This window comes from Thamnophis sirtalis, unplaced genomic scaffold (assembly GCF_051295495.1).
Source record: "Thamnophis sirtalis isolate CommonGarterSnake01/CBP01778 unplaced genomic scaffold, rThaSir2_p1.2 scaffold_2, whole genome shotgun sequence".
Taxonomy (NCBI): Eukaryota; Metazoa; Chordata; class Lepidosauria; order Squamata; family Natricidae; genus Thamnophis; species Thamnophis sirtalis.
The window spans coordinates 15,492,056-15,503,439 of NW_028261382.1; the positions used below are offsets into that span (position 1 = coordinate 15,492,056).

The window sequence follows — 11,384 nt, forward strand, 5'->3', positions numbered from 1 at the left end:
AGAAGACTTAGGCTATTCCATTTTTTGTAAATCTAGAGCGCTACAATTCAAAGGTTTTCCTTTTCTATAGTAGAACTAGATCTTTGAACTGGTTTCCTATTTCCTATTGGGAATTCAGCTAGTTCTGACAATATCCACCTTACAGAAAAAGTTGAAGAACTATGCCGAAGGATGTTTTGTAGTGATGACTCACAACTGTTGTCATTGGGGCACTTTAGGTACTTGGTGATATTACGTGCTCGAATTTTACTCTTTGTTGTAAGGCCCGGAGAAAGAGTTTAGACTGTGGAACAATATACATTTGACAAACTTTCTGAACCCTGAAATGAGTCAAACGTAAGCAAACTGTACATTATAAAATATACAAAACACAATGATAACTGATATTTTCAATTAAGGATATTCCGGTCACAGAGGAAAATCCCATTTGTGAAATGTTATTTGGATTAAAATGCAACTCAAAGGAATGAAGCTTCTATTTAAGACAGCATATTCAGGTTGTATTAAACAGACTGTCATCCCAAAGAAAAGAAATCCACTAGGTCATTTCAAAATTCAGCAGCATACCTGCAGAAACTGCAGATGGTAAAAGAAAGAAAAAAAATTACTTATTCTGACCAGTTTGAAAATAAACGATATGGTGATGTCAATCAGGAATTTATGCAAATGGATTTATATATGGATTTGTGTGAGCCTTTAGTGGCATCAAGTTCAAAGAACTTTCTTTCATTTTAGCAAAGCATGTAAGGCCCTTTGAAAGCATGATTCCTCATTACATTAGAAAATAGGGACATTTTAAAAAATGTCAAAGCATTTTGGATAAAAATATGGTGGATTATTCAAAATATACTTAAAAAGAGGATAAAGTTTACTCCTCAGTTATTGTTGTTAGATATAATTACAGATTGTATAGTTATAGAGATTAATTTGATTCTGAACTTAACAACGGCAGAAAGATTGTTGGTGGCACAGTACTGGAAGAAGGAAGAATTGCCTACTATTCAAGAATGGACGTTAAAAGTAACAAACTTAGCAGAGATGGCTAAAATATCAGCATACTTGAAGGACCATTCAGATGAGAAATACAAGTTGGAATGGAGAAGATGGACTGATTATATTCAAAATAAATATGGGACTAAGAAATTTCAGTTAGCTTATGAATGAATGAACAAGGAATGTTACAATTTATCTAAAGTTAGCTTTACAAAAGTGGAGTTAAAGTGTAAGTGAAGGTACAATGCTAAAGTTAGTTAGTTTATTTTAGTGTATGATTGTTAAATGTTTATACCCTGTATTTTGCTATGGGAGGTTGGAGGGGGGGAGGGGATGTAGGATTGGGGTGGAGGGAGGGAAGGGGAAAGGTATGCAATTGTAAAATTTATGAAAACTCTTTAATTAAAAAAAAGGAAGAAAATAAGGACAGGAAAAAAGAGTGCTTCTTATAAAAATCTGCCTACTTTTCTAGAAGAGCTTGCTCCTATTAGAGTCCAGACAACTATCAGTAACGATTAAAACAGTTTAAGCGCACAGAAAGTATTACCTATAATAGAAAAGAAAAGAAAATTAGAAAGCTTATATTAAGAAGATCACCAATTAGCAACTTTTTTTTTTCCTTTTAAAGAAGATCTGGACATTTTTCAAACATTTAAACCAGAGAATGTCCTTAAAAAGTAAAGGTAAAGGTTTCCCCTCACACATATGTGCTAGTCATTCCTGACTCTAGGGGGCGATGCTCATCCTTGTTTCAAAGTCGAAGAGCCAGTGCTGCCCAAAGATGTCTCCGTGGTCATGGGGCCGGCATGACTAAACTCCGAAGGCGCATGGGACACTTTCCCACCAAAGGTGGTCCCTATTTTTCTACTTGAATTTTTTACGTGCTTTCGAACTGCTAGGTTGGCAGAAGTTGGGACAAGTAATGGGAGCTCACTGATTTGAACCGCTGAACTGCCAACCTTTCTGATCGACAAGCTCAGCATCTTAGTCACTGAGCCACCGTTGCTTAGCCATTGCTAGAATTTGCTTAGAGTTTTATAGGCAGAATGGCAATGTTATCCTTGTTTAAATACAAAAACAATTACATTTGAAGGGATGATATCCACAATGGATGGTGACCATATCTTAGAGACTTGTCATTAAAGAAAATTCAAGAGATTTGCTTACATATTTGCTTTTGACCTCACATCCATTTAAATGTATGTAAATATAAAACAGATCCTGACTTATAACCAACCAAGCTACAGCATCTCCAGACTGCTCCAAAAGATTTTTTAATTGATTATGTGCCATCAAGTTCATTTTCACTTCTAACAACATAAGAAATTTTCTCCGTGATGATTAAGAAGGAAATAATATCACAAAACGTTGGTTTCCTACTCCATAGTATTTCCCATTCATAAACCAGTTTCTGTTTTGTCATGAGTTAAGGTTTATTTGAGTCCTATCTCAGCTTTTTTTTTTTGACAAGTAACTCAAGGTCATGAACATGCATAATACCCTTTCTTCCTATTTTTCTAGTTCCAATTAAAAATTGTTCTAACGAATTCATTCTAACTAAGTTCATTTAGTGGCAGGGGTAGTCAAGTCAAGTCAATATTTACTACAGTCAAAGACCAGAGCAATGTTTTTAACTTAAGGAATATCCAGTTTAAAAAGTATAGAATAAAATAACAAATAAAAACTCTCTGAAAATCACAATTTGGCATCTAATCTGTCAGTTGCATCCGAACAAAATACAGCATGGCCCAACTATAATATAATACCAATCATTAAACTGTGAGGCCCATAGTCATTAAATACTAAAATTCAAGAGAGTGATAATACAGAAGGGTTTGCTATGTTAATTGTGTAAAATAGGGATGATGGATTAATAATCTGTTTCCGATGGATCCCCAGTGCTGCTGTGCAGGGATTTAAATCCACATTCTCTCTTTGGATCAGATACGTTTCTTTCCTTGTTGTTACTAGATTAACAAACAGCGAGCATGTCTATGTGTTTGGGTGCATGAATGTACAGTGTGTGTCTGTGTGTGTGTGTAAGGGGAGATGCTCTATGTGCCTTATTTTCAATTCCTACTGTATTTTATTTATTCATTCATTCAATTTCTGTAGCCACCCATCTCAGCCAAGTGACTCTGGATGGCTTACAATTTGTAAAATGTAAAACAATTCAAACGACTTCAAAATAAATAGCCTTTTAAAGATTCTAGTAAAAGTCTAGTAAAAGTCAAGTAACAAATGAGTTTTTACAATGCCAAAGTGAGAATCAGTGAAGCTCCAGTGAAATGTTAACGTTATTACGCTAAGCATCCTTAATCGAGCCATCTTAGCAAAAACAATTCAGGAACTGGAAATCTCATAACTACAGCCCTGGAGCTAGCCAAATCTGATAAAAGTTAATCTTAAAATGACTTTTTCCTTCTATTTTGGAATGGGGCAGGGAAATTTTAGTCTGAGAAAAATCCACTTCTCTCTCTCATGCTAAGAATCTCTGCAACTAACAATGTTGAACTAAAATTTGAGTGAATGTTATTAACATTTCTTAACATCGCCATTTCTTCCCAAGCCTGCAAGAGAGAAATGCATCCAGTGGATGAGAAGTTTATCATTACTCTGCTGATGAAAACTGAAGAATTATGGATGACGGGTTTTGTTACAAAACTCCATATTCTACATTTCTATATAATTATAAATGTACATCCGTGGGGTCTAAAGCAGTGACGTGACAAAATAAAAACCACCACGCTGCAAATAACAAAAGGATATAGACTTCACAACACTTATTTTTTATATTGGCATCTTTGTAGTTAAGAACAGATGCTAGGGAGACCTAAAACCAAAGAATATTTTTTTTGTATCGCAGCTTTCTTGACATAATAATTAAGGGAAATCTTAGTTTAAAAGATGCATGCAAACGTTTAAGAATTCTACCTTTTGATATATTTTTTATCATTTCCATATAGATGCAAACATGCATTCAACACATTTGATAACTGAGGTTTGGATTTATAGCGTTTGCACTGTATCATATTCGTCTTTTTTTTAAAAATTATTTCTAAGCTGCCCAGAATAATTGGTAGTCAGGTGGCCTAAAACAGTACAAATCAATCAATCAATTAGATTTCACAGCCAAACCTAAAAAGCCTTAAGCACATTTTAAAAAGAAAGGAAGAGACTAAGAATCTGCCACACTAAACAGAAAGAAAATTCATTATGCAAATATGATTTTTTTATTATATGTTATATCCCGATTGAGCCACTAACTGAACTCTTAATTTCTTTCTGGCATACTTTTATTTTGCTAGTTTCTCTGCTTATCCACTGATTTTGCAGCCACCGTCTCCCAGTTGTAATTTTGGGTAGTGAACATTAACATAACATTTTATGAGAGGAGCGGTCGTGTAAATATGATGAATCCATTCATGATTAGTCTAGCTTCATTTTCAGGTTTCTATTTTCTTATTTCAGATCATTTCTCGAAGAACGCACTCCATCTTTTAAATATTAGAGTTGGATTTCAAACACATCCCTGGCTTCCTACCTTCTCCACCCCCGCGAAGGGAAAAAAAATATGAAATTAGAAAGATTAAAACCGGCCAAAGGAAATGGCGCCATTCCAACTAAATCCCCCTTTTAAAATAGCCCACATTTTAGGGAGAGAAATAGTGAGAGAGAAAGCAAATCTAAACTCCTCGACCCAATGCGTTGTTTTGTTAAAACAGCCAAGATGGCGGCATATCTCAGGAACTATAAGCATCCATAACAGGCTGGTTGTCTTAAAACTTTTTTTAAAGCCCCAGACAATACTGTACAGATGATAAAAACAGTGCAATCCAGTCATTCTCAAAATATGGAGAAGGAATATTGGGTGAGAGGTAAGTTCCCTGGGGATGGGCTCCAGCAGAAGTTTGAAAGCTCAGAAAATTAAATCTCTGGTCATAGTGACTGAATCAGATTGGATCCTGCAACATTATCCTGGGACATATATATTAGTCTGGGTTTGAATAAGAATCAGCTATTTTTTTCCTAACATAATGGTCTTCAGGATGCAATCTTCAAACCAGCTATTCAGAATAATTGCAATCTGCAAGTTCTCCAATCCGTATGTACTTTGGCCACCTAATGAGAAGGAAGGACTCCCTGGAGAAGAGCCTAATGCTGGGAACGATGGAGGGCAAAAGAAGAAGGGGACGATAGGGAAGGAGGTGGCTGGATGGAGTCACCAAAGCAGTCGGCGTGAGCTTAAATGGACTCCAGAGGATGGTAGAGGACAGGAAGGCCTGGAGGAACGTTGTCCATGAGGTCACGATGGATTGGACACGACTTCGCAACAACAATGTTCTACCATGAGTTCTCATTTCTCGCCAACAGTGCTATGCGTTTTGAGATCCCTTTTCACTTTTTCTCACATGCATAGATGACTAGAGACTGACTAGGAATATTCCCCCACTTTGTCTCCAGTTGAAATATGTTTTGAGTGGTTCTTTGCAAGTGTGTGAAACAAGTTGTTTTATGCCCAGCTCTGCTACATCACAGATAACTGGAAGTCTCAACCAAAAAGCTCATCACCTTCACAGCCTCTTAACATGTGAAAGCTACCTGGATCCCAGAACTTGGCACGTTCTGAAAGTGTGCAAAAGAAAAAGCATGCTCCCACCATCTTTTCACAAGGTCCTGAAGATGCGACTCTGCTTATTGGCCTGGGGTTTAAATGGAGAACTTCCAACCTCTGGAAGTGGCTTCTGGATGGATGGTTAGACTCTGTTTATTCCCTTCCTCTAACTCTCTCTTTTCTCTCCTCCGATCTTTTTGGGTTAACATATTGATGTCCTTATTTCTCATTGTGTTCCTTTGCTTTCTTGTTCTGTTATTCTACTTTGGTTTACACACCTGTTCACTTTTCTTCCTTTTTTTAATTACTGCAAGCCACCAAGAGTAGTGCCACAGTGACATAAGTGGAAAATAAATTTAAGAAATAAAAACCTTATAGGAGGATTATAAAAGAGCAGCAAAACCTCAATGCCATTCATCTTCCTGGAGAAGAACATAAGCTGTGAAGCTCAGTGGACAGGTGTTTAAGAAACATCCCCCTGGGAAATCCTAACCCCAAAGAGGCTGCTTTTAAATTGTTGCTTTCCTTGGTAGCTTCAGGGCTGCAAAAACAATCCAGAAAGCCTCTTTTGCCAGTGCCCCAAAGCCCCCAAAAGTTAAGAATTAACTCCTCTTTAAAACCAAAGCTTCTATGATATTGCAACTTTATTTCTTTATTTGGTAGAAAATGCTGGGGTTTCCCTTCCCTTCACTCTACTGAGGATGCAGCAGGGGAGGGGGGGGGATGACACACACACACAAAAAAAAAAAAAAACCCAGAGGCTCCCAAACATATTATATAAAAAGTAATTGAATAGTAAAATGTTTAGCCTGCATCGTGTTTCTTGTCCGGAAGTGACTTATTTCTTATGGGCATGAAATTAAATCTTTAAAAGCCCTATATGAGCCTTTTTATATAATATGTTTGGGAATCTCTACATCCTCCCCACACCCCACCGCTTTTGCATCCTCAGTGGAATAAATGAGAGGAAATCCTCCCCCCCCCCCCCTGCAATGACTTCTGACATTCTCTATTAACCAATGAGTTTCTTTGCCTTGAATAAAAATCAGGCAGGGCTTAGCTAGTTGTGATGCCTTGGGGATATTTGCTGTCCCTTCTCCTGCCCAAAAGGCAGCTGGAACAAATAAATCCATTCCCTCTCCCACTTTCCCTTTAGAAACATTTATTAGATTTTTTTAAAAACCCTAATCCTTTATTACTTTGTAAAGAACTGGGGGATACACACATACCTAATACTCCTTCCTCCTCTTATTTTCTCTATAACAACAACCCTGTGAGGTGGGATTGGGCCGAGAAAGAGTGACTAGCCCAATAGTCACTCTTTTTTTGGGGGGGGGGTGCGATTTGAACCTTGTTTAAACCAAATTAATGGTCTTTTAGGTTTCCTCCCTGTGAATAGAGTTGACTTTTTGAGTAAAGTAAGACTCACATGTCACAGGGGTGGAGGTGGGGCATCAGGATTTTAGAGATGCTTGGTGGGGGGGCATGGCCAAAAAAAGTTTGGGAGCCACTGGACGAGCCCAAAGTCACCCAGCTGGCTTTCTTGCTTATGGGCAGGACTGGAACTCACGGTCTCCTGGTGTTTAGCGTGGCGCCTTAACCAAACTGGCTTTCCAAACGCTTAGAAAGCGTTCATTGAAAAAAAGAGACGAACGAACGACCTCCTGAAACTTCAAAACTCTCCATTTAAAAAAAAGGTCTTACTTAAAAGATAGTTAAGCAACACAACCCTAAAAGGGGGGGGGGAACCTCAGCCCACACGTGCGCAGTCACACCTGATTTTTGAATTAACCCATTCTCTGCATTCGCCCCACTTGTGGAAGCCTTCGTGGGCGGGTGGGTCAGCCCACGAGCCCCAGGAATCGATTCCAGGCTCCCCCCCCCCTCCTTCAAGCCGGTTAACTCAGATGCGAGCGCTCAGGGTGGAGCGAGTTGTGTGAACCTAACGAGCCGCGCATCCAACCCTACCTTGGTAAACTGGACCTCCAAGTTCCTGATCGGGTGAGGGAGGGGCCCAGCAGCCTTCTTCTCCGTCTGCCCGTTCTCCAGGGCTCCGTTAAGCGCTGCCATCCCCGCACACGACTCACACACACACTCTCTCTCTCTCTCTCTCCGAGCCGGTCCGGATGCTCTCCGCCTCGCAAGACGCACCGCCCGAGCCAAAGAGAAACCCAAGCGCCCCGTCGCTCTCCTGCCTTTTAAGAGCGCTTCGCTCCAGGCGGGAGGTGTGGGGGGGGGGGGACGGGCTAGAGGCTTGGCCAGCTGCTATCCACGCCCCCTCGAATCCGGGGCCGCGCTGGACCAGCTGCAGGTGAGCGGAGGATGGCGAGCCAGCGCCTGTTCTGGGCGGCTGTCGGAAGAGGCGAGAGCGAGCGCGCAAGGCATAGCTGGGGGGGGAGGGGGTGTCCCCCGGTGACTCCAAGCGGAGCAGCTGTCCCGTTGATCCCAGCTGCGATTCCCTGGACGCCCCCCTCTCTCTCTACTTCCTTCCCTTCTTTCCCAAACAATGCTGGCGATTGTGCCAAAAGCTGGCTTGGGGGTGGCCAAGAAGGGATGGGAAAGAGTTAAGGTTCCCCCACTCTTCTTCCTCTCCGTTGCAACGGGTGCGGGGTGTGTGGGGGAGAGCCTGAAAGGCGCAGACGTCCAACGAAAAACAGGCGAGAGAAACCTCGGAGGAGATCATCTGTGTTACAACGCGGCGTTCCTTCTCCGGGTGGGGAAAAGAGGGGCTAGCTCAGGCGGACTCCTCGCGAGGAGGAATGAGCTCACATCAGATTAACTCCTAATCAAAAACGGCCCTGGGAAGGTCCAGTTCTCTCCTTCGCCTCCCTGCCTGGAACATAAACATGCGCGCATACGGAGAGACATCACTGCACAAGTATTTTCTGCCAAGGGGCTGATGGATGAAGGAAAGAGCGCTGGAGTTTGCACATCCTCTGGGCGCACATGTGTTCGCACTCTCGGTTTAGCCTTCCTGCCTTGGCTCTCGGACACACCAGGGTCCAACCTTGGCAACTTTAAGACTTGTAGACGCCAACTCTTAGAAATTCCAACGCAGCCCGGCTGGCTGGGGAATTCTGGGAGTTGAAGTCCCCAAGTCTTAAAAGTTGCCAAGATTGGACAACTTTGCTTTTTAGCGGGAACCAACTGGGGAGAGAGAAATTCCTATTTGGTCAAGGGTTGTGTTTTAAATGGGGACTAGAGGTGGTAAAATGAGGACCCAGATATTTTTTGGGTGGGAAAAGTTTATTTTCATTTTCATATGCATATCCACAAGTATAGCAATAGCAATAGCAGTAGACTTATATACCGCTTCATAGGCCTTTCAGGCCTCTCTAAGCGGTTTACAGAGAGTCAGCATATTGCCCCCAACAATCTGGGTCCTCATTTTACCCACCTCGGAAGGATGGAAGGCTGAGTCAACCCTGAGCCGGTGAGATTTGAACCGCTGACCTGCTGATCTAGCAGTAGCCTGCAGTGCTGCTTTTAACCACTGCGCCACCTTGGTATGCCATTACATCTTAACAAACACTGTTACGCATTATTCAATATTATATCCATTCCTCTCACCATCTACCCACAAGGCTCATGTGCTCTTCTGCTTTCCATACACCACATTACACCTTATTCCCCTGCAGCGCTACCTCCTCTCCTTCTCTCCTCCTCCCTAACTCCTTCCTTCCCTCTACCATCCCTCCTCTCCTTTCTCTTTCCTACTTCCCCTTCCTCTCTCCTTCTCCTCTTTCTGCTCCCTCTCTCTCTCCTACTCTATTCCTTACCTCTACTTCCCTCTCTCCTCTTTCCTCTCTTCCTCTCCTTTCCAAAATGAGGACCCGGATTATTGGGGGAAGATGCTGATTCTGAAAACTGCTTAGAGAGGGCTGTAAACCACTATAAAGTGGTGTATAAGTCTAAGTGCTCTTGCTATTACTATTCCAGCGCTATGAATAGCAATATAGTCTAAGATTCTCTAGGATTCTAAATGAAAGAAAAATGCAGTAAGTCCCACAAACAAACACACCCTTCTCTTGATCCTCTATGCCAGGGATGGCAAACCATTTATCCACCGAGTGCTCAAACTGTGTGTGCACATGCCCAGACTGAAAGGTGTGCACGTGCAAACATGCACATGTCTAAACATGCACATGCGCAAACATGCATGCAGGTGCAGCAGAGGCCTGAAAACCCTCTGGCTGGCAGTGGGCATCCCAATACCAGCAGCATGGCAAGAGGTAAGATCTTTTTCTTTCGTGGGCTTCTGTTTCATCGCTTGCAGGGAGATCTGACCTGGGGCGACGGCACATGTGCCAGCTGAGAGGGCTCTGCGTGCCACCTCTGGTACACATGCCATAGGTTCACCATCACGGCCTTATGCCAATCCTCTCTTTTCCTTTCCTCTCTGATATACTCTTTTTTCCAAAGGACGCTCTTATCATCTGCAGAGACCTTTGGAAATTTATGGGTCCATGAAATTTGTCCTCAGATGCATTGTACCCAGTGGTGGGTTGCAAATCCCATTCCAACCGGTACAGTTGGAACAGGGCCGGTGGCGTCCTCATGGACGTGCGCAGCGTGCACATGCGTTCAAGTGCCTCTGTGACGCTCCAGCTGCTCCGTGGAGTGTCGCGCAGGCGCTGTATGTGCCATGCTCCTTTGCAGTAGCACAGAAGCCTTTAAAGTCCGGTAAGGAGCTCGGGCAGGCAGATGGGCTCTCTGGAGGAATGGAACGTTATCCGGTGCTTTGGGTTGGCTCTGGTACTCCCGTACCGGGGCGTACCGCCTGCAACCCACCACTGATTGTACCTTTAGGAAGATAGATTGCCACACCTCCTGACATGGTTTTTTTTTTTTTTTTTTTTTTTTTTTTTTTCCAGAATTGACAGGTTTGCTTGGGATCAAAAGTTTCCTTTTCCTGGATCAAAACTAACTAATTTTTAAAGGAATCCTTTCCTTACATAACCATAAATCTTATTGTATCCAGGTTTCTTCCAGAGGAATCCATGGGTGAGTGCCAAATTCTACAGCATTGCAACTGAGGCTTCCTTTCCTGACTCTGTCACCATCTTTGCATATTTTTACTCTCTCCTTACCTCAAGAGTATTCCTGGTGAACTCTGAGTAGATATGCTTGGGATGGCACAGATACTATACCTTTCTAGATAAATATGATTGTGTCTCATAGTGCGCTAGGGCAAAACATCCGTACTTGATTTTGCCTTTATCCAGTGTGTAAATATACTAAGGGTAACGGCTTACTTTGTCATATGAACCAAGTCAAACTTGATTTATTCAATAAACCATGGTTATAAACCATGGTTATAAAGGAAAATACCTCACCTTGTCTGGGTTTGGAAGCTAAGTAGGGTCATGCCTGATTAATATTTGGACGAGAGATTAAAATCCATGGGCTAGGCTGAAAAGTTTTTTAAAAAAAACAATTCAGAAGAAGTTGATGAGAAACCCTATTCATGCTGAGGGGGAGCAGAGTGGTGTGGAATGATAAAACATGCATCATGGAATCCTGATGGCAATGCTTAAGGGGGCTTATGCATCACCATGTCCTTGCACAAGGCTCATCGTTCTGGCATCATCACTGTTTGCGGTAGACACTGCCGTCTCTCCCATTGCTAAGTGAGCAGCCTGGGTCCATGTGGTCAGCGATGGTCAAGCATGATTCAAAAGTCAGTCTTCTTTGAAACAAACTGTGGCTTAGTGAGAATTGTGACCCTGGAAAAATAGCCTGCTTGGAGTGAGTGAGTGAGTGAGTGAGGGAGGGA

General features: G+C 42.1%; 1 protein-coding gene across 1 annotated transcript in view; it reads right to left on the reverse strand.

The window, feature by feature from the left end:
* ALDH1A3 (aldehyde dehydrogenase 1 family member A3) overlaps positions 1-7,774 on the reverse strand; it is a 51,787-nt gene extending 44,013 nt beyond the window's left edge. Inside the window, exon 1 of the mRNA XM_087704320.1 lies at positions 7,577-7,774. Within this exon, the coding sequence (XP_087560446.1) occupies positions 7,577-7,678 (102 nt within the window). The 5' untranslated portion in view covers positions 7,679-7,774. The remainder of the gene's footprint in view (positions 1-7,576) is intronic.
* Between the last annotated feature and the right edge of the window lie 3,610 nt (positions 7,775-11,384).